This window comes from Cricetulus griseus, chromosome 3 (assembly GCF_003668045.3).
Source record: "Cricetulus griseus strain 17A/GY chromosome 3, alternate assembly CriGri-PICRH-1.0, whole genome shotgun sequence".
NCBI lineage: Eukaryota > Metazoa > Chordata > Mammalia > Rodentia > Cricetidae > Cricetulus > Cricetulus griseus.
In genome coordinates this window covers 252,236,229-252,259,873 of record NC_048596.1, presented here as the reverse complement: position 1 = coordinate 252,259,873, position 23,645 = coordinate 252,236,229, and the positions used below count along the sequence as shown (strand labels likewise).

The following is a 23,645-nucleotide window of genomic DNA, read 5'->3' as shown; positions in this document are numbered from 1 at the left end:
CATGAAATGGATGGGTATCTTAATTAGCTCAAATTAATCATCTTGTAATTCATACATTATATCAAATCATCACCCGGTACACGGAAATATTTGCAATAACAAACTAACCTTTGTCCTGAGCTTTGCCTGACACCAATTCCCAAGCAACCAGGTCATCCTCCCATGACCCCAGGTTTAATAGATCTGCCTCATTTATTGTGGCATTAAAATGTCTGTCTCTCAAAGGAAACTATCGGTCTCTTTCTTTGTCTTCCAGACTGATTTCTGGACTGAACCAGCTGTAGGGCAGCCAGGCACCTTCATGGCTCCTGTAGTACTAGTTGCCAGCTGTTCCTCACAACTGGCCATAAGCAGTCTTCACCGTGTGCTAGATTCAGCTTTCTCCACCTTGCATATAGCAACTTTTACAAGAACATGGTAAGGCCATTTCCAGGGAGTAAATAGGCACAGAGAGGTGACATGATTAATCTAAGCTTGCAATGAGTATTTATAAGACAGAGCAGAGCTTGCATTCAGATTGCAGTGGTATGATTTCAAAGACACCTATCTCCAGATGACAGCAAAGGATGCTAAGACCTGTTATAACTAAGGACCTGAACATCACTGGTAGCATGGCCACCCCTCTCCATATCAGTGGTACACAACAGTAGGCTCCTACCAGCTCTCAGTGTAACTACAGCTTTTCAGGAATGATGCATCCAGGGTGTCTAGATATTAAGCGTCTAGAAACACTGTATGCAGAGACCAGCTGTCAGATGTTCAGGAATGGGTATTCACTGTTGGTATCCTGACTCTGGCCAGCATAAGAACATTGGCACCATGAGTATTGTCAGGTACTACAAATCAGAGACCATGTTCCAAGTGAATGTGCCCAGTGGGGATGCTCAGTCTTCACTGAGAGGACGTGTCTTCTGTTAATGGGACAAAGGAGGGAAGACTGAAGGCCTTTTGCTTGCTGTCAACTGTTTTGTCTGCTCTGGGTTATTCTTGAAGGCTGTCATGCCGAATTCATGACAGCTCAGACACATCAAGGAATCAGGTTCTTCTGTGGTCTCAGCCAACATTCTCCTGTCCCCTCAGCCACCAGAGGGGATGTTGTAAAACAAGCATCTCACACAATCTTAAATGTCACTGTGGCCTTCAGCTTTGGAAGTGCAGATTCTTGGTGACATCTGGCTTGGCAACCACCCTGGACCTGCTGCTCCAGGCTTGCTTCCCTCCTGTAACTGGTGTCAGTCAGATTAACTGATGCCATGCTTCTTTTGAGTGTTTGCTTCTGAAGGCACCTCAACTGAAAGAAGGGCTGGGCAGACAGATCTGTCTGCCAGGGAGACTTTCAGCAACCCAGGGTGCAGTCCGGCTCTGTATCCCATCTCTGTTCCTGGTCAGGGAGCTGACTGTTTCAGCCCTTCCTATGGTGGCCTTTCCAGGCCTCCAGGTCTTTAGCTGAGAGGCCTAGATGTGTGTCTTTGCTTGTAGCATTCACCCCTAAGTCAGTCTACCACACTCCTGCACTCATTCCCAGATAACTACATGCTTGATTGCCAACTGTTTGCTGGCCAGGAAGTTACCTTTTTCCCCAGAGGAGATGCACTAGTATCTAAATAATTCTTCTTCTTCTTCTTTTTTTTTTTTTTTTTTTTTTTTTGTTTTTCAAGACAGGGTTTCTCTGTGGCTTTGGAGGCTGTCCTGGAACTAGCTCTTGTAGACCAGGCTGGTCTCGAACTCACAGAGATCCGCCTGCCTCTGCCTCCCGAGTGCTGGGATTAAAGGCGTGCGCCACCAATGCCCAGCTTTATCTAAATAATTCTTCAGGGTGGGAAGGAGATGGAAAAATGTGATATGTCCTTATGGTCATTTTGACACTGGCAGAGTGGGCCCCTCAAGTCCAGAGGGGTGGGCCCCTAGGAAAGTATACTGATGCTGGTTAGAGGTGCATAGGCCCAGACTTCTCCAGCAGAGGATTCCAGGGCAGCATTTTTTCAAATTGGTATGTTTCCTGAGCCTGGCAGAGCAGAGATTTGGGGCTGGTATGTTTGAATACACTGATCCCCCTTATTCTCTATACTGCTTCTCACTTACAGCTAAATCAGTCTCTGGCTACTGGGCATGCTAGCTGATAGTGTGGTTTTATCCTCCCCAAGGGCAAAGAAAGAAAGGGAGGGCAGGGCAGAGCAGTGGCTGATAAGAGGAACTGGATTGGGGAGGCTTCCTGTTCACAGCATTGTTGCCCTGGACACTTTGCTATCCTGAATCTAGACTAGGTTGCCTGTTCTACCATGTCCTGTGTTTGTTTTCTTCCTTGAGAAAATTGTGAACAAGAGCAAGGTAATCTGTTCAAGGAGTTTTGAGGCAAATTGGTTCCAGTTACACCCTCTAGTATTATTCACAGGGAATAATGGTCAGTGAGAGGGGATCCATTGGGATTTATATATGGCAGATTGTGACACTGATTTTGTGAGTTCTGTTCATTTCTAATTCCTAGAAGGATCATGGATCATTTCCTTCATCCCGGATACCTCTGCCAGTGAGGGTTGTAAGACAAAGCTTAAGGTTGCCAACAAGATGAAAATTGTCTTTGAAAACTGTGGTTTGTTTGTAGCAACAGTAGGTCTGCTATACAAGAAAACGAATCCTCCCAGGCCAGCACACCAGTCCTCCCGAGCTTTGCCCTTAGCAAAGGAGTAAAGGGAAAGTCACATTTTTAACGAAAAGGTGGCTACCAGTGTTGTTTACTTTCATTCCCCCCTCCCTTTTAAGTAGAGTTTCTGCTCATTTTAAATTGTTTAGCAAACTGGTTCCAGTGGGAGAGGGTAAGGTGGAGCTGGATTGGTGAGACCAACTGAATAGTATCTGAAAGGGCTTTGGTAGAGTTTTGGTCCTCTTTCATGACTCACAGTGTAAGCAACTTGCCATGGGGCCTGCTGGCTCTGGGATCTATTGAATTAACACTGACTAAAGATACAGTGGTTTTCATTTCCCATGACTCATTGGGCAAGATAGGCTTCCGGGGCCCCATATGTGAGCTCAGGTACTTCAGCTTTGCTCAGGACATAGCTTGAGAGGGAAGCCAGTGTCATTAGACCTCACAAGTCATACTGGAGTTACATTTTGGAAAAGATAGGCTCACTCATTTTTTTAGGGGATCCAAACTGACAGGTGTGTCTTACGGATTCGACTTATGGCTCCTAAGTTGAGCCAGTGTTTCTGTAGCAGATGCTGAGGCCAGGCCCAGTAAGGGAGCAGGAACAAGGCTCTCCATACATCTATAGAAGCATTCCTGGCCCCGTGGATTTGCTTCAGCCAAAACCTCGAATGAGCCACATCCTTGTGCATTTGACTATGATGAAGCCTTTTATTACATTTATAAATGTCCCCCGAGGCTATTACTCAAAAGGGTTCATCTAATAAATAAGACAACTAATAATTATTCTGTTTCAGATTGCTAGCTGTATGTAACTTCTCTGAGGGGTCAAAAGTGTTAGGTTTGCTCAACATTGCCACAGCATTCTGACTCTTGTGATTACAGAATTGGAGTGCACATGGGGTCAAGAAACAGAGGGAGCTGCATTCACGTGACCCCTTTCATATGGGATTGCTTCCTGAAAGCAGGGGTGGCTAAGGGTGTTTAATCATATGTGGGGTGCCATAGAGCCCAGCCAGTTCATGCTCCGGTCCTGCTTATATGAATCCTTCCTCTCGGGGTTCTGGACTTGCAGTTTGCATCTCAGAAATGGGAAGGCTCCCAGGAGCCACTTTCTTCACTTTTCTTTTTTTGAATCTGTCTTCAGAAACAGTGTGTCTTCCCATTTGGGCTGTCTGCTCTGCTCCTGTGTTCACCTCTTCTCAGCCCACACACCACCGAAGAAGAGCATTTGTTCCTCTTGCCCATGTACTGAAGAGTAATAGGCACTAGTGACCTGTGCAGCTTCGCCCATGTTGGGAAGGGTTGTGAGGAGCATGTCTAACTTTAAAGATATGGGACAGTTTATCTTACCTTCAAGTGTAACCCCCTAAAAAGGCCCAGTTAACTGAATTCCACAGAGAGGGTTATCTCCTTTGATTTAACTGTTGGTAAGAAACATGCATGATTTAGGCAACTTGTAAGTATTATCATTCCCATAAATCAGAGCGACTGAGGCATAATTTACACCCCCACTTTTAGGTATGTGACTTAACTGTCAGCATGGTATAGTACAGAATAACTATTATGGTCAACATGGAGAGCAGCTCCATCACCTGGGAGTTCCCTTGTCCCAGTCTCTGGCAATCATTGATATGATTTGGCCTTTTTCAGGGTATCAAGACCATGGAGTGTACAGATGTCACCTTTTAAAGCCTCAGAGACCCCTCTGTGTCACTGAGCACCCTGAACAGCATTTTCAACTGCCACGGTGTTCGGACTCAGTACAGAGCTGCTGAGCTGTTGAGCTTCACTTTGCATCATACTCCGCCTGGCTTCTGGGACCTGGCATCCTTCAGCTGGGACATTGAAATGTCTGTGGAGACCATTGGGATAAGGATGGCTTTCTAAGAGGATAAAAGCCTCCTGGCACTGTGCCCAGTGATGCCAGAGGAGCAGATTCAGATCCAGGAGCAAGGGAAGCCTTGATAAAGGATACAGGGTTTCTCACTGCATGGGAGATACACTAACACCACTCATGTTTGATCTTTGGGTCCTGCCAGTCCCTGACTAGCATCAATTGGGCAGGGGCCACGTCCAGCTTTGGAGGCATGTGTCCAATATCTACTCTAGGAAGGGAAAGCCAGAATTCTAGGACCAGAAGATGGCAAAAAGAAATGTGAGCTCCCCCAGAAAAACAGCAGTTCTCCTCCCAGAGTAGTTCATTCTGCAGGGACAAGTGTGTATCCTGGAATATATTTCCTAAGTCTAAATATAGGTCATTATTTGAACTGATCTTAGGGCTCTTCTCTAGTTCCCAGATTTATCTTCCTTAAAGTTTCTCACATTTAATGACTAGTACATTTTCAAGTTACATCTATACAGACATGTGGACATATGTATTTACATGTCTTCAGGCTCCTGAGTGCCAGCTGTAGTCTTAAGTTGCATCATTTCTGCAGTCCTGAGAATTGCCTCTTAAGTAAACAAATGAAGGACTGAGACTTGATATATCAACTCAGTATTTGCGTCCCAAATGCTTTGATTATGATGATGTATCTTGGAAACAGCCCCAGAGTCTCTTAGCCTCTGCCTCGTGCTTCCTGAAAGAAGCATGCCAGTGTTGTATGCCAGAGACTTTAGTGAGAAATCAAGACAGTCAAGAATGCACATTGTGATAAGTCAGAATGACACGCTGGAAGTGTTCTATGTTAATGGTCACTGATAGGTTTTGCAATGTCTGGGAGAACTTTAACCATGCTCTATAATGCTGCCATACTCTGAAACACTGCTGCACTGAAACATACACTTGATCCCAAGTGCACTGAGTGTAGGGAAAAGAAGGAAACACTTGCCTGTCATCTTTGACACTGTGTGGGAGTTTTCACAGAGGCCAATGTAAGATATGACTCTCCAGCTGTTGTTCTCCAGAAGCCCACAGGGATGATCACTGCCCTAAGGTACCCAGCTCAAGTTCAGATGGAACCTCCTTAGCATTTTTGTTTTGATTTCTTGAGTGGATTTTGCTTGGTGTGTGTGTGTGAGAGAGAGGTGGGGGGGGGAGAGAGGGGGGAGGAGGGAGGGAGGGAGAGACTTGTGCATTGATATATTGCAAATTCTTCCCACCTTTTCCCTAATGGCTAGAAATTGGCTATCAGAAGCAACAAGCACAGCACATGTGAGGGACACTGAATCTGTATATTAGTTGGAGCATAGAATGTTCTCAGAGTGGAACTTCCTGAGCTCCAGAAAGGTCTAGGAAAGGCAGGGGAAGTGTGGTCCATGTGGATGTTTATGTTTGGCTGTAGGTGCCCCAAAGCAAAGGCTGACGCAGTTCTTTTTCCAGTCTGTGCAGGAGTTGGCCAATGGCAGGAATGACATTTGCTTCTAATCACTCATCTGTCTTAATAATGCTGAAAAGATACAGGGGCCGAGAACTGTACAATCACTAGTGCTTCATGACCCTGGAATCTTTGCCAAGTTGAAAGAGATCCTCAAATCTGGGGCGAGTTACAGCTCTATGGTTTTGATCATGATCTTCTTGGAAGATACTTATTAGGGCCATTTGTTGACAACATTAAGAATTAACAAATTATGTTGTTAAAGCATAACAAAAGTTTAATGGTCTCATTAGGGGACTATAAAGTCTGTTACTTAAGAGAGAAATATTGTGGTGTTGGAAAGCACGAAATATTTACAGAAAGTCTCTTCAGAGTCTATTTTCTAGAACTGAGACAAAGCTCAGCTTTTGTGGTCAAAGGAATTACAATAAAATAGTAACAAAGAGAAGCAAAATCCTTTTACACTGGGTGACAGTGGGCACCCGCTCCCCCATACTGTGAATGTAAATATATTGAGTTAGCTATTTTAAGCTAAAAATTGAACATAAAGAAGAGACAGTCTACTTTCTTTTTAATGTATAACAGGGCTTCTTTTTTTTGGAGGGGGGTTGATACCTGGTATAGGAAAAAACAATGACTGTCGGTAATGCCCACCTACTCTGCTACTTGTCCCAAAAGAGGAGGGACATCTGGGTCACAGGCAGGTCCTTGAAGACCCTCTTTTCCAAGCAGAATTCTGCTTGTTACGCTCTATAGCAAGCTTCCTATGGGACTCTGTAGAAGAGTGGGAAGCAGTGCTGGCTCTAGCATGCACAATGCGGTGAAGGGCTGGCCTAAGATACCAGTGGCCACTTTGCGGGGGACAGTTTTAGGGAAGGAGGAGAGAGTTTTTGGTGATGAGAGAAACCACTTGCCAGTTGGGAAATCTGCACGTCATTGTCGTAAAAGTGAACTGAGACAATTTATGTATTCAGCTAAATTCAGACCAAAGTATGTTTGGGTCTGAAATCTCTGGATAGTTGTGGAAAGAATTCTAACTTGGGAGTTATAATCTCTGGACTCCAGAGCCAGGTCTGCCACTTAAAGTGGAATACTTAAAGATAGCCAGCCTATGGGCCCCTGTTTTCTTGCATTTAAAGTGAGTGGGTTTTTTATATTAAAAAATATAAATCTGTATTGATGTGGATATACATTCCAGAGGCAGAAAAAAATGTAATTTGTGAAACTTCAAAGGGGTGAGAGTAGACTCAGTAGGTTTTACTTCCTGATGCTCACAGACCAGCAAGGCTAACCCCAGAGAGCTTTGTTGAACTTCTAGGAAAATCTTTATTTGCTGGTGAGGTGCTTGGCTTTTGTGTGGGGTGTGGAAGCGGGGGGGGGGGGGGTGTCAAGAATCTGATTCAGTCCTTGAGGGATCCTGAGCTCTTTATCCATAAGCTGGGGGCTTTGGAGTTAACCATCCACAATGGTGGGAATTCTCCCCTGCCCAGCTCACTCAGGCAGCAGAGGCTCCTAAACACTGGATTCTCTAGGCCTAATATTGATCAAGTTCATCACCTTCTCCAGAATAGTACTGTGCAAGTGGCTGGAAGACTGAATGGACTGACTGGAAGGAGATGTCACTGTCCAGAGACCTCCTTTCCTCCACAGGCTTGATCCCTGGCTGCTGAGCCAGTAAGACTGAGTGGACGTTGATCCTTCCTCTCCGCCACAACTCATACCTTCGCTGGCCTGGAATTTTCTAGGTGGTTGGGGGCTGAGCTGTCTGGGTGACAGGAACTAGGAGGGTTCTTTGAAAACTCTGTTGAGCCTTTACCAGCAGCACTTGTTCCAGACAGACATGGCAGGCATCAAAAGGCACTTCCTCAACCAAGAATGACGTCGGTTCTTTTTAGTCTTGCCAGGAGCAGGCAGAGCTGCAGGCAATGCATCGGGAGTGGTGTTGGTGGAGGGTGAGTGTGGGAGGGGGCACTCAGAGGACTGGAGGATACCATGGCTATGCACTATGGCCTTGGTTCTGCTTCTGAAGCTCCACGTCCTGCAATCTCTTCCATGCTGGTGCTGAGTCCTGGAGGTGCTGAGCTTGAAGCTGATCTTACCAGCAGACTGATCAAGCTTCAGCTCAGAAGGCCTGCGTTTCTGTCTTGCAAAGCTGCTGTGCGACCTGAAATGAAAGTGTTTGCAGTGCCCCACCCCACCCCTGTAGTGAAGCTGTTCTGTCCATCTGGCAGCCCAGCACCCCGAAAAGTACATTCCTGGGTCTTCCAAATCCTTTGAGTCATGTGCAGAGGATATGGAACTGACCATGAAAAGCCCAACCTGGACAAGAAACTCCAGGGACTCTGACAAGTCCTTTGAAAATCCTTCAGCCCCTAGGGAGGGACAAAGGCTTAGGAGGGACTGCAGTGTGTTGACTCTTTGCATATTAGAAGGGATTGTTTTCTTTTGAGGGGAGGAGTAACAGTTGTGATTTAAAAACTACCACCTTTCCCTGTGTCTTTGAAATTGTTATTTTGTATTCTTTAACATAAACAGTGGTTTTAGTAAATGCCAAAACACATACCATCTGAAAAAAACAAGAGTAAGTATCATTGGGGACATGAACATCAGGTTTTGGAGCACAGCAGCAGGCTGCACAGGTAGGGCGCCTAACTGGAGAGAAGACAGGTGGAAATCAGAGGTAGCTGTCTGTGCAAGCTAACCACTCCTGTTCTCACACTCATGGAGGACTCTCTGGGAGCAGTGTTAAGCATGATTCCTATGAACTGAACCTACCCTTTCTCTCTCCATTTGTTGATCTGCTTCAGTTTCATTTTCCCATCTAATTCTCAGCTTTGTGGGTGCAACTATCTACCTTTTGTAACAACCCAACCCGGTTAGTGTCACTCTTGTGATAACTGAGTAGCTAGAACTCCAATTAGTGAAGGCTTGTCACTGTCAGCTAGACTTAGTCATGATCTTTCTTCTATGCCTGGCCCAGAAGGAGCATTTGCCAACAGGATCATTGCTTTCTTCACCCTGAAATGTTTAGCTTCCAGGTCATCTTTTTGGGATAAGACAGGCTTTATTTACCCAATCGTGGAAGGGATGGCAAGGAGGCCCAGGCTTCTTCTCTCTGGATTTCTCAGGACTCACACAATTCTTTAGAATTTCCAAATGTGCAAACTGTCAAGGACCCATTGCTTTTGAATGTACCCAGAGATCAGTGTCCACACCCAAGTAAATGTTTTAGTTCACAAAAAGTTAGTTTGATTTTGATTTTAAAACCAAACAAAAACAACAACAACAAAACATGGACATTCAAGTTACCCTGAAGATTGCCTGAAGACATTTTTTGGTATGTCCAATTAGTTTTACGCCAAGATCCAGTTTCAAGCTTCAATCAACTGACTTGAAAATAAACACCCAGACTATAAGCTATTTTTTGCATAGCTCAACTGACCCGCTAAAGAGTCTAAGAGGGCAAGAGACAGGCGGATCTATGTGTTGTGCTAACTCCTGCATGCCTTTTTGTCTAGGGAACCCTAATAATGGAAGGCCCATCTTGGATATTGTAAAGCAATATCTGAAAATGAAACCACGAATATTTTGACCCCAGTATGAAGTTTTCTGAACCCATTTTGGGGGCCTGGAAGTAAAAATCTGTACCCCAATCTATCACCACACAGTGTTTTGTAGATCACTTGTGAGTTTTATTAAAAAAAAAAAAAACAAGCAGTATGCCTGGGCTTCATAAAATTTATACATGAATATATACACAGACACAAATAATATTAAAATAAAAATCACACTTGGTTTCATGTGGTAGTGGCCCTGGCACCCCACAAACATAATGTTAACTTTTCCTTTACAGAAATTGCTTGGCCCCAGAAGACCATAGTTAGGTAACCACTAATAAAGCTGTAGCCGTTGCCTGCAACATTTCAATTCAGGTTTCAAAAATATATAAATAATTTAATTACAAAACCCAACAACATCCCCCCCCTTTTTGGCACAGTGAAGCATTGGTTGATAGCAGAGAAAATATCCAAAGATTGACAGCTCTCTCAGACTCAGTCATGCCACACAGCACACCCAACGGGGTCTCTAAGCCCCAAATAGTAGTCATATCATTTATCCCATGGAGTGGTTCCCTGATGTACTTTTTTCTTTTTTTGTGGTGGGGAAAAATCACTGGAAGGTGCGACAAAAATAGTAGGAGTAGGAGGGAGAGGAAAGGCTTTATGCAGGAGAGGACAGGCTTAGCCAAAAAAATAGAAAAGAACGGTTTTGATCCTCCTTACAGTTACAAAAGACAAGGGAAACTATTCTGGACTAAGTTAAAACACTTGGGTCAAAATGCTTAACTTTAAGGCACGTCTCAAGGAGATTAAAAAAACAAAACAAAACAAAACTCTATTCCTCTGGAAAGTGGAAGGTGCACAGCCCTGGAGCCTGCCTTCCAACCTACTCAACAAATGAAGTCCCCAACCCCTCCGCTGAGCTCAGAGCTCCTTTCAAGCTAGCAGCGTCTCCACCGGGTAGGACAGGTGCGGGCCCGGGCCGCAGGCCGAAACCGCTTGCAGGGCCGCGGGCAGCCGTAGGGGGCAGTACAGGTGCGCCGCGCCACCGGTCTCGGGACCTCGGAATGGCTTGGCGGCGGTCGCGGTGGACAGGGGCGCCAGCAGCAAGGGCGCTGCGGGCTGCACCTCGGCTCCGCGCGATGCCAGCTGCGTGGGCTCGCCCGCGCCGTATGCACAGAGCGGCAGCAGGGAGCCGCCGGGCGCCGCGGGAAGGAGCGCAGGGTAGGTACGCAGTGGCGGGCATGGAGCGGCGCCCCAAGGCAGCTGCACCCCCAGAGCCGTGTCGCCATCGCGGCGGCTGCGGAACGGCTTGCTGAGGATGCTGTCGATGGCGAAGGAGCTGGAGAACTTGCTTGCGGGGCTGGAGCGCTCCTCCTGGCGAGCAGGCGAGCGCGCGATCGGGGAGGATCGGGCCGCAGGAGCCGGCTGCGGGGTCCTGGCGGGCCCGGGTGGAGTTTCCTCCGGCTGCATCCCGGACGCGGGAACTGTCGTCCGGTGGCTTAGGCGCTTGCGGCGGCGGCGGAAGACCCCGTCAGCGAAGGTGTATTCGCTGTTGGGGTTGAGCATCCAGTAGTTGTCCTTGCCCCAGGGCCGCGAGGGGTCGCGCAGCACCTTGACGAAGCAATCGTTGAGAGAGAGGTTGTGGCGCACGGAATTGCGCCAGCCGGTGTAGCTGCCGCGGAAGAAGGGGAACTTGCCCATGAGGTACTCGTTGATCTCGGCCAGTGTCAGGCGTCCGCCCGCGGAGTCGCGGATGGCCATGGCGATGAGAGCGATGTAGGAGTACGGGGGCTTGGGGCGCCGCGTGTACGGTTTGCTGCGCGCGCCCTCGCCGCTGCCTACGCTGCCCGCGCACGGCCCTGCCGCGGAGGTCTGCGCTCTGTCGTCGGCCACCTCGGAACCGTCCTGGGAACTGGGCCCGCCACCGGAGCTCCTCTCGCCGCCACCGCCCTCCAGATCCCCCGCGCCGCCGCCCGCCACTGGGCTGTTGGCCGCACAGTCCCCGTCAGAGCCTAAGGAGTCGTCACCAGCCACCGACAGCGGAGATGGCGCGTCGCTGCTGCCGGCTCCCTCCAGGTCACTGCCCATCTTGTCCCCGTGGGCGGCGCGTGGGGCGAACACTTCTAGTTTCATGCCGGCGCTGGTGCTCCCGGTCTGGTGCTGTACCCTTTTCCTGCGAGGTCGTAGGAAGCGAGTGGCGCGCGGGGTGGCGATCCCGCGCGCAGGAGGCAGGCTTCTCCCGGGAGGGACCGCTCCTGCCTCTTCCTGAGAGACGCACTTTTCCGTGGACAGGTCCTCTTCCGCTGGAATGTTTTTCTGGAGGGGTTATGCGAGCTGGGTGAATTGAGGGGAGGAGAAGCAGAAGTTGGTGTGCAATGCTGTCCTTACTCCGAGGTTTAGAGACTTTAGGCGGAAAGAAAGCGAGGGATGAGGGGCCCCCCTGAGGAGCGGGTGCCAAAACAACCTCAGGATTTCGTTCTGGGAGGAAGGAGCTGGCCCATCTGCTATCCGGCCAGGCATCCAGAAGGATTCCTTCGTTGGACGTGCAGGTCTCAGGCAGGCGTCCTCAAGGATACTCTTAAGGATAAGACGTCTTTAGCCTCGAGAGCCCATGGAAGCCAAACTTCGTGGCCGCCGCGTCCGCAGCCGCCTTGCTACCACCGGCCTCCAGGGCAGCATGTCCGCGCTGGCGGGTTGCAGCAGAATCTCGCTTCCACCTTCGGTCCGGCCCAATATAACCCTGCGGCGGCTCGGCGGGGGCGGGGCCTGGGCGCCCACGGCCAGGGGGTGGGGGAACAAGGTGGCCGCGGCTCCCCCGCCGGCGCTCACCAGGCCGAGGCCACGCGGCGGCGCGGCCACAGTGTCTCCCCGGGCGCAGGTTGTTTGTTTTGGGTCTGGCCGGCCCCGCCCTCCCGGTCTCGCCAATGGGGAGCGAGCGCGCGGCTGGGGTGTGCGCTAGTGTGCGCCTGTGCGGCGGCCGCGCCCGTCCCGCGGCGCAGGTAGGAGCTCCTGGTCTCCTGCGGCCACCGCGGGGGTTTCTGTGCCCCGGGATTCATTGAGACAATCGTGCTACCGTACCTGGTAGTGCTGACCCATTTTGATACCCCCAGGGGGACACCTTCAAGGGCTGGACCGAGGGACTGGGACTTTGTGTAGGTCTGGTGGCCGTAACTGAACCGTGCGCTGCATGCGTTTTTGGCCGCGAGAGAGCTGCGATTCTTAAGGCGGCAAACCCCTCTGGTGATGACTGAATCGTTGAACTGCAGAAACCTCGCGCAATAGTCTTTGCGTTGACCTTCTCCCGGAGCCACCGGAGAAGAAGGAAGCCCTTCTTATGATTGATTTCCTTTCTATGGCTAACTTTCCCCCTTGTAACAATTAAAAACCCTGAGCTGGAAATTATGTCTTTTTGGTTAATCGTGTCTCTTGCTCCTTAGCCAGCCTCTGACTTTCACTTTTATTTTGTCATACCTGGCTGGAGGCTCTGGGGCGGGAAGAAACGCCCCATTCTTCTGCGGGAAGACTTTGTTGTTGAGTGAAGGATGCCAGGCTCTGCCTGCACTGGAGTCCCTTCCGAAGTCTCCTGTCTATAGACAGAGCCCACAGCCCCGTACAGTTCTCTGGTTTGACAAGCAACAGAATCACAGGAGTGTGTGTTCCTTGGGGCCTCAGCCAAGAGCAAGGAATGTTTGCCGCCATTTGTCTCCAACCACACTCTAGGACTTGCCTTGGCTTTAATGGCACCAATGTCAGATAGGAAAAGAGGCCTGATGGGGGATGTCCCTTTCTATTCCCTGGACTCTCCGGACCTGCGCCAACATAGTGTCAATACTCCAAGGAAAGGGGGCCTTGGACCGGGAAGTGTGCACTTCTGACCCTGTGCCTACCACACCAGCTTCCTCCTTCTTCCTGCTTTTGTTGCAAATAGAGTGGAGGCTGCGACTATGTGGGAGCGCATCTTTGAAGTTTATTTTATTACTTTCCACCATTTGTGTGGAAATATACACAAGCTTCTCTTATCTTCAGTCAAGATGCAGTGGGCATCATGACAGCCAGGGAGGAATCTGATATTTTATGTTATGGATTACATTACTGTTTACTATGTGGCACACAGCTCAAGCTGTGTGGGGGAATGGCTCCCTCCAGTCCTGGAAAGGAGCTACTTTTGAAGGGTTTGCTTTAGCTTTAGCCTGGGAATGGATGGTTCCCAGGTCCTGGCCAGGGAAGTGGACTGGGATGAGGAATTAGCCCAGCAAGGAGGCAAGGCTTTGCTTTGGCCAGGGATAAAAGACATTCTTAATGAAGGTTGTCCTTGTTTGAACTCTGGGGGTAGGCAGGGCAGGACAGGAGGACTCGTGCCTGTTTAATGGAGGAGATTCATCTAGGAGGGTTGAGACTCAGAAAGGTCATGAGGAGATTCCAGGTCTGGGAGCCTTGATAGGGCAGATAGGGCAGCCCACCTCAGCCTATCCTGCACTCCATTTCCCCCTTTCTTACCCAATGTCCTCTCTCTGGCCCCTAACAGACACTCTCTTTACCTTGATCTTGGGTAGGTCAAGAACTGCTCTCCCCTTCTTCCTATTGGGTTTGGAGTTTGTGAAAGCTTGGGCAGATGGGAAGGCAGTGGGGATGGAGAATTCTCAGGACAGACAGCCTTTTCTACTTTGTGAGTTAGTTCCTTGGGAAGCTGGGATGGCTAGGCAAGGGACTGCGTATAGCCTACTATGAGGACTTTGGAAAGGAAGACCCCTGGGAGAAAATGGCCCAGCACAGCCGTCTGGAAAGGGAAAAAGGAAGCTAAGAACTAGGATATAGATTCCACCCAGATGGATCTCGTCTGTATTTCATGACTTTATCTCTTTACCCCATCAGTGCCATGTGCTGAGAGTTGTTTGTCATCACTAAAATCAGAAATAAAACTGCTCTATCCTGTTGCAGTTGATTTTGGTACTATTATTTTTAGTGGTTGTTTTGTAGCTGGGAAATCATTCACCTTTTTTTGAATGTTAAGAGAAAACAGCAAGGAGGAACAATACCTGTTCTCTGCATCTCTGTTACTCTATCCACACATCCTGGAGGTTGGTGGGGGTGGAAAAGTTTAAAAGAACTGTCACTAACCCCTCCCATTTCCATTTTTCACACAAGTTACCAAAAGAAAAAAAATCAATGTGAAGCTTTCTCCTCTCTAATTTTTGTCTGTTTAGAATTATGTCATTGATGGATTAATAATAAATGTCTGTAGGTGATGTCTGACAAAATACTTGTGGGTGAGGAAGACCTATTAGCCCTTTAATTTTCATGAAGATAAGTGGCTGAACTCTACAGAGGGAACGTTCACATCTCTGTGACCTTGTTTCCTCCCTGAAGTGGTTTTAGGAAGAGAAAAGCGAGGCACGATCTCTAGAAATCAACAGGAATTTATCTGTAGGAACTGGTGTTTCCCTGCCCAGTTCCTAAACATTAATCTAGAAAGGGAAGCACTTAATCCCTAAAACACCCAGGTGACTTAGCAGACTCGAATAGACTCCCAATGGAAACACAGACAACTTGTTTTATGTATTGGGATAGTGAACAGCCTTGTAGTACAAAGAAGGTCACAGAACCATCCAACAGTTTTCTCTCTTCTCCACTGTTTTTAAGCCTGTTTCTCAGCCAGTTGCATTGTTCAAGATCCACCACCTCGAAATTGGGTTCACTTGGTTCTGTAATTCTCCTGGTTTGATGGTCCCCAAGAGACTTCCTGCTGGTTGTATTCCCTGGACATGAAGCACATGTGGCCCAGAACTATGGAAATGACCAGGTTTCTTTCATTATTAACCTTTGTCAACAGTCATATTGAGTCTGAAGGGGAAGTAACCTTAAAACAGCCTTCTGTTGGAGACCTGGTACCCCAGATAAATGTTCAGTCTAATGTGATTAAGAAGGGAGCAGCTTCAGGCATAAAGCAAGGGCTAATGCCAGGAGCACCAGGGCAAAATGTTCAGTGGTTTACAGGGCTCAGAGAGGGCCTGGCTTGGGGACTGGGAGTTGGGTAGCAGAAAAGGGGCTCTACAAAACAAAGCCCAGCCTCTTTGTTCCCCTGGATTTAGTGAAAACACTAAAGGTGAACAGCAGTGTGTGCTTCTCTGTTCTAGCCCACATCTTTCTACTTTGGGGGATGGTTTATTTTGTAGATGCTGGGGACTTTGAAAGCATGGACACAGAAACTAATATAGGCATGGCAATAGTAGATCAAGACCAGGTAGCTTTACACATCCTTCCTCTACTTCTTTTGGAAGGCATTCTAATAGCACCAAGCTCATTTGTGTCTTGTCTTGTTTCAGCAGTTTCCTTTTGGACATCTGGCTGGAGGCCAGTTAAATCCAAGAGTCCTGGTATCTGCCTGGGGTGACTGAGCAGATGCAAACTCCAGTTTATGCTTCATGTCCAGGGATTACAACCAGCATGGAGCCTCTTGGAGACCTATCAAACCAGAAGAATTACCAGGCTATCTGAACCCAATTTCTAAGTGGTGGGTCTTATAGAATGCAAGTGACAGAGAGGCAGGCCTAAAAAATGGTGGAGAAGAGAGAAAACAGCTAAGTAAAATTTGGGGAAAAATAAGAAAATAGATATCTAGGGCAAGACAGAGGTTAGAGATGTTTGAGAAAGTGACTTGATTCTGTAACCTAGAGACAAAATCCTAATTACTGTAGCATGGTGTGGGAAGGTATTATCCAGGAATGAAAGAAAGCCCTGGGCTACTTTATTACAACAGGCTCCTAGCTTCAACCCTGGGGACACTGATCCGTCCTTTAAACCTGACCAGATTTGAGGAATTCTCACTGCTCAGTTTTAGTCCAGTTTCCTTATTGTCTAATGTTCTTTAAACTTCCAATTTGAAAAGCAGAACTGGTATCTTTTGAGTATCTTTGCCATAAGTTAATTCTAATGTTTAAAATTCTTAATTTTGAGGTTGCTATTTCTAGAATAAATTAAAAAAAACAGAACTTTCCTCATGTTTATCATGGGAAGAGGCCTGTTTTTCCATGAAGATAAGTGACTCTCACCTTTCAGAAGAGTGCTGTCAAGTTGATGGTATAGGCTGTGAGGATGACTCAGTCTGTAAGATGCAACTATAAGGACCTGAGTTCAATTCTCCAAACCAGCATGAAAATAAAGCCAGGTCTGGAGGCAAATCATTTTAATTCCAGCACTGGGAAGATGCAGACAGGTAGATCCCTAGACTCACCAGCCTGCCTACTTGGTTAGTTCTAGGCCAGTGAGAAACCTTGTCTTAAACCAACAAATAAAGCAGATACCCAACAAATGACCTTTAGCCTCTACACACCTATACCTGAATATTTATACATGAACATACACAGAGCAATAATACTAATACTAGCACTAAAACTAACAATATCCTCAGCCACCAGATTTTAGACTCCTCTAGGTGTTCTTTGTATCTTCAAGTCTAGGTAGGTCATTTTGGAGGGAGAGACTGTCTTTGGAATCCCAGATGGCCAATTTCCTGGTGCTAACCCAGCAAAGTTGCCAGGTATAGACCAGGAAAGGGAAAAGAAAGTTCCAGAGCGAATGAGCAATTTCCTTCAGCCGTTTACTCCTAGTCTATGGCCAGCACCCCAACCTGTATTCCAGAAAGAGAAAGTCACAAGCTTCCTGCTTGAACACCTGGTGGGACTTGATAGTTGTGCTGCCCAGAGGGATAAATATATATTTAGCAGATCATGTAAGAAAGGTTGTGGCGACCTATTGGTGAAGATGTGGGTGAGCCAGTCCTGAAGCTGTGAGCATGGAAGAGATATCCCCATTACTCATCGGTCATGTGGCAGCATGGGAGGGGGAGAGATGCCCTTTCCTTGTCCATCAACACATGAGTTATGTGGCAGGGCTGTCCCTGAGGTCATAATAGAGGTAGAGCCGGCCTTGCCCTTCATCAGCTACAGCACTTGGAAGAGTGGTTCCTCTGACACTCTTGGGCAGCACAGGAGAATTGGCTCTGAAAGGGGAGGTGTGAGCAAATAAACCCCGAGTATGTGAAAGCAAGAGAACTGGCCCTGCCTTTTGCTCATTGCAGCAAGGGGTGAACTAGCCAGGGCAATTCAGGAGAGCTCACCCTTGTGGTGAGGACAAGGGAGAACTGGTGGGCTGACCAACCATGCAACTACCCAGGCCCAGAAGGAGGGCTTGTGAGTTGACCCATCCCAACATCCACCACATATGTGATCTGTTGGAGCACATGAAGGGACAAGTCCTGCAGACCCAAAGCTGCAGGATCTCTACAAAACAGGCCAACAACAGGATAACCAAGAGGAGTTCCAGTGAGGGCCCAGCATTGATAGTGTAACAGAAACCAGAGTCCTTGAACAAGACCAGTGACTTTTGCAGTGAATATGTGCAAGTAAAGCTATATGGATAAAAGGGTTTTACTCTGTGACTCAATGTGTCATATTACAGTTTCCATTAGGAGATTGATTTTTCTTTATTTTTTCTTGTTTTCTCTTAGATTCCATTTATTCATTTATTTTGGGGGGCAGGTTGCAAGGGCAGAGAGTAGATACGAAGGGACGGGAAAATGAAGGGAATGGAGATACATGATATGAAAGATACAAAGAATAAATAAAAAAGAAAGGTTGTGGTGGATCTGTGAAGAAAATATATATCATCTATCTGTCTGTCTGTCTATCTATCTATCTATCTATCTATCTATCTATCTATCTATCTATCTATCTATCTTTCTATCTATCTACCTATCTGTCTGTCTGTCTTTTAGACCCCCGGAAAACTCAGGTATCTGGGGTCCCAGGCCACGACCTCGGTCACCCCAATCACCAGGCAGATTCGAGAGCTTGCTGCAAACTGCATGAGGCTTTATTGTTTTTTTTTTTTAACGAGCTAACCCCATGTTAGCTCGGGTCTTTCACCCACCCGCCATGGCGGATGGCTAGCAAAGACAACTCCTAGGGGCTCCCGAGAGATCCTGTAAGGCAGCGTAAGGGGTGTGTCTAGGGGTACGCACAGGCTCAGGATTGGTGTGCCTCCAGGCTTGGAGGGCTTGCCCTGTGTTGATTGTCCAGCTGGTTGTTATGGCCCATAGGCCCTCCCAGAGTGGTTGCTATGCTCTGTGCGTCATTGCTATGTGCTTGTCCTTAAAGTACACCCAGGGTCGTAAAGCATAGCACCACCAGCTAACTTCTGATTGGTTCCTTGTCACGAGGCAGGCATTTGACTTTCTAGTGTCTAGGACAAGGTCAGACAAGCACGTGTTCGGCCATTATGGCTGCCGAAAGGGGAGCTGGTCCCTTCATGTCTATGAAGACTCCATTTACGTGTTTGTTATAAAGAATTTGGAATGTATTCCAAAGGGGAGAAAGGGGGAAGCATAAAAAAATACCATGCAGTCATCATCTATATTAGCATTTATCCATCTGTGAGCTCCTTGTTAGACTCTATCTTCCCCATACCATTTCCTGTTAATTTTTTTTCTCCTCTCACAGTGCTGGGAATTGAATCCAGGGCCTGCACGTGCTAGATAAGCTCTTTGTCACTGAACTGTAACCCAAGATTTTTGTTTGTTTATTTGTTTGTTTTGTTTTTGAGACAGGGTCCTACTTTGTAATCCATGCTGGCCTTAAGTCAGGGGAAGCAAGCCAGTAAGCTGCACACCCCCTCCCCATGGCCTCTGGATCAGTTCCTGCCCACAGGATACTTTCCTGTTTGAGTTCCTGTTTTGACTTCCTTCAGTGATTAACAGCATTGTGTAAATATAATCCAAATAAATCCTTTCCTCCCCAGCTTGCTTTATGGTCATTGTGTTTCATCACGGCAACATAAACCCTAAATAAGTCAAGTTGGTACCAGGAGTTGGGTATTGCAGTGATAGACCTGATCATGTTTTGGGGAGGATTTTGGAAGGACTTTGGAACTTTGGGCTAAAAAAGCCAGTGAGTTGATGTTGGATGTCCTTCTGTATGCTTCGAATATTTGTTGTTTTTATTGGTTAATGAATAAAGCTGTTTTGGCTTGTGACAGGGCAGAATATAGCTATTTGAGAAATTCAAACAGACACAAGATAGAAAGAAGGTGGAGTCGAGGAGACACCATGTAGCCACCAAAGGGATAAGATGCTAGAAACATTACTGGTATGCCATGACCACCTGATGATACACAGGTTAGTAAATATGGGTTAATTTAATTGTGAGCGCTAGTCAGTAATATGCCTGAGCCATTGATCAAACAATTGTAATTAATATTAAGCCTTAGAGTGGTTATTTAGGAACTGGGGGGAGAGGCAAGAAACTTTCAACTGCAGTGAGTGTTGAGACCTCAGTGGGATATTCTGTAGGAGCTTAGAAAACAAGAATGTTAAGAGCAGTTCAGAAGATGGAGGTCTAGTTTGTGAAATTTCAGAGGGAGTATTAAAGTCTCTATCAGAGTAGTTTGTTATTTTGATTTAAGATTCCATGGTTCTGGTTAGCTGGGGTTGAAGAATCAGCTGTGATTAACAAGATGTAAGAACTACTGAAGCAAACCTTTACATTATGGAACAATTGATGCTGGTTAGCTGGAGCTAAGAAATTAATGGTGAGTAAGAAGAGACCAGAATTACTGAGGTGAAATCTGGAAAGTGTTTTCTGAGAGAACAGAGAAGTTGTGTTCCAGAAGCAGCTAAGTTTGTAGCTTGGCAGTAGAACTTGGTAATATTTAAGAGTCATTCAGGTAGTGGTGATATATTATTTACAATTTATTAAAGCTTGAGCCAGAAAAGCAAAGTCAGTCACAAACCTTAAAACTCAGGCATACACCTTTAATTGCAGCAGCCAGAGCTAGGAGGTGGTGGTACACACCTTTAATCCTAGGACTCTGGATTAAGAGATAGATGGATCTCTGTGAGTCCAACGCCGCCCAGATCTACATAAGAGTCAATCAGTCTAAAAGAGAATTATAGCTCACACCTTTAATCCCAGTACTAGGGAAGTATATAAGACAGAAGCAAGGTCTCAGAGAGGCAGTCAGTTTCCAGTCACACTGACGAGTAGAGACATTTTGTTCTCTAGCACACTGAGGAGAGGCAGCAGTTTGAGACTCGAAGAGCTTGTGCGTGGGTCACCCCTTTCAGTCTGAGCTAGAGGTGAGAGCTAGTGGCCATCTGCTTTGCTTTTCTGATATTCAGCTTGAAGTTTGAACCCCAATATCAGTCTCTGGATCATTTATTTTTTGGTGTTACAACTAGTTTTAAAGGCATGAAGGGGTCATGGAAAGCAGTTGAGGTTTGGCACTGTGAGAGGCCAGGAGAGGCCATTGGTGAAGGTGCAGCCCCAGTGGCAGTTGAAGGCCCAGGATGGAAGGGGTCAAGCAAAGAAGTTGAGGCTTGGCACCACAAAGAAAGTCTATGAAAGGCTGTTGGTAAAAGTGCAGCTCAGTTGCCACAGAAGACCCCAGAGTTTTGGAGATGCCAGTACCATGGGATGACCACCAAGAATAGCAACAGCAGTGGAGTGGAACCAGCCAGAGCTAGAAGACAAGCTGCAAGTGCTGAGATCAGAGCCTGAGAAATGACTCAATCTCTTTGGAGGAGCCCAGAATAACTGAGTTATTTACACTGTTGGAGTTTGGTTTTTCTTGGTCCAGATTATGACTGTGCCCTGGTTCTTCACTCTTGAAGAAGGTATTTAGTTTAATTTTGATTTTAAAAGGAGGCCCCAGATAAAAGACTTGAACTTTAAAAAGAGATTGGATATTTTAAAGAGACTGGAATTTAATGTGTTTGAATTTGCAAAGACTGTGGGACTTTTAAAATTATTTATGATTTTAATGTGAGATCTTGGGGGTGAATAAGAAAGGAAGAGTTGTAGCTTAATAGTGACATGCTTGTATGTCAAGTTGAAAAGGGTCAGTTGTACTGGCTGGTTTTGTGTGTCAACTTGACACAAGCTAGAGTCATTAGACAGGAAGGAGCCTTTGAGGAAGTAAGAACCACCTGAAAGGCATTTCTCAATTAGTGATCATTGGGGGAGGGCCAAGCCTATTGTGGGTGGTGCCATCCCTGGGCTGGTGGTCCTGCGTTGTGTAAGAAAGCAGGGTGAGTAAGCCAGGGGGAGCAAGCCAGTAAACAGCATCCCTCCGTGGCTTCTGCATCAGCTCCTGTCTCCAGGGTCCTACCCTGCTTGAGTTCTGGATTGACTTCCTTCAATGCTGAACAGCATTGTGGAATTGTAAGTCAAGTAAACACTTTCCTCCTCAACTGGCTTTATGGTCATAGTGTTTCATTACAGCAATGAATGTTACAACCCTAACTAAGATACTCAAAGTATAAGTCTTATTAAAAATAGAAATGTGGGGCCAGTGGGATGGCCCACTGGTAAAAGTGCTTGCCATTCAAGCCTAGTGACATGATATCCCTAGAATCTACAACAGAAGGAAAGATCTAACTATAAAGTTGTCTTCTGATCTCCACCACTCACGGTGGCAGGTGCACTTGCACACACACACATTCATATATGTATCACCATGTGCTAGGAGGCTTTTAATACCTTTGGTATAAATCCATTTGAACCTTCATGGGTTTCTAGTGACAAGATACCACAGGATCAGTTTACATGATCTGATATATTCTATTCATTTAAGTATCATTTGCATTTATTTATTGTATTTATAGGGTGTGCGTGGGTTTATGCAGGTATATATATGTGAGTGTACATTCATGTGTGTATGTGTTCAAGTGGAAGCCAGAGGTCGACTTTGGGTATGGTTCCCTAGCTGCCATCTACCGTGTGTGTGTGTGTGTGTGTGTGTGTGTGTGTGTGTGTGTGTGTGTGTGTGTGTTAAAGCAGGATCTCTCATCTGGCTTAGAACTCACTGATTGTGAGGGGGTGGCTGGCAAGTGAGCACTAGGGATCTACCTGTTTCTGCCTCCCCAGGGCTGAACATTCACCTCGGCATCATTCTGGAGAATGAACCCAGGTCCTCACCATTGTGGGGCAAACACTTTGCTGACTGAGCTATACTCAGATTCTAGCCATTTTAATAATAGTCAGAAATTGTATTTAGGTCAGATATGGGCCATACCCACATTCACTGATCCTGGGATAGTTATTGTTTCTAGAACTTTACAGTGGACAGTGCTAGGAAGGAAGGTTTTTTCCTTACAGAAAAACAATACATTGTATTTCTGGAGGCTTGAATAAGAATGGTTCCCATAGGCTTATATATTCAAAAGCTTAGTCACCAGAGAGTGGAACTATTTGAAGGGATTACAAAAATTAGGAGATATGTATGGTCTTGGTGGAATAGGTGCAGCCTTGTTGGAGGAAGTGTGTCACTGGGGGTGGGTTTTGAGATTTCAAAATCCCAGGCTAGGCCCAGTTTTCTCTCTTTGCCTACAGATCAGGACTTGGCTCTCAGCTACTGCTATAGCACCATGCCTGCCAATGTGCCGTCAGGCTCCCCACTGTGATGACAATGTATCTCTCCCTACTGTGATGATAATGGACTAATCCTCTAAAACTTTAAGCAAGCCCCCAGTTAAATACTTTCTTCCTTAAGAGTTGTCTTGGCCATGGTGTCTCTTCAAAGCAATGGAATAGTGACTAGGACAGTATTTCTGATTAAACTATAGGTTTATAGAGTAAATCTTTATTGATTTTATCTGTCCTTTTTTCCGTGTTGACTATCACTGCAGCACAGCTGCCTGTTTACTTCATCCCTCTCAATTCTAAATACAATAATTCATTCTTTGAAAATTTCATAGGATGCGTTTTTATTTATCTCAATATATATGTTATTATTTTGGGAAATCATCCCAATTAAGTCAGTAACAATGTGATAACTAAATGCAGTTTGAGTGCCAAGGCTTTTCTTTTCTCGCTGTGTTTTGGCCCTTAGGGCTTAGATTCTGTTGGCCACATAGTCAAATTGCCAAATCTGAAGTTATTTGAGATAATTGGCCTCTAGTGATTAAAGCTGCCAGCTTGATATTCAGTTAACACTGGTTGCTGCTTTGCCTTTTATTTTGTTTATTTTTGCCCCAGTATGTTTCATAATTATGTATTACTGACCTGGTTTTACAGTCAAAGCTGTGAGATGAGGCATATTCATAAAAATGAGCTTTCTTCCTTG

At 46.4% G+C, this 23,645-nt stretch overlaps 1 protein-coding gene and 1 long non-coding RNA gene across 4 annotated transcripts in view; one reads left to right on the top strand and one right to left on the bottom strand.

The window, feature by feature from the left end:
• The window catches only part of LOC103164378, a 127,721-nt gene that overhangs the window by 53,203 nt on the left and 50,873 nt on the right, over positions 1 to 23,645 (top strand). The gene's annotated exons all lie outside the window — the stretch shown is intronic.
• LOC113835002 (forkhead box protein Q1) lies at positions 9,655 to 11,993 on the bottom strand. The gene has a single exon (XM_027409292.2). The coding sequence runs from the start codon at positions 11,658 to 11,660 to the stop codon at positions 10,461 to 10,463; it is 1,200 nt and encodes a 399-aa protein (XP_027265093.1). The 5' UTR covers positions 11,661 to 11,993; the 3' UTR covers positions 9,655 to 10,460.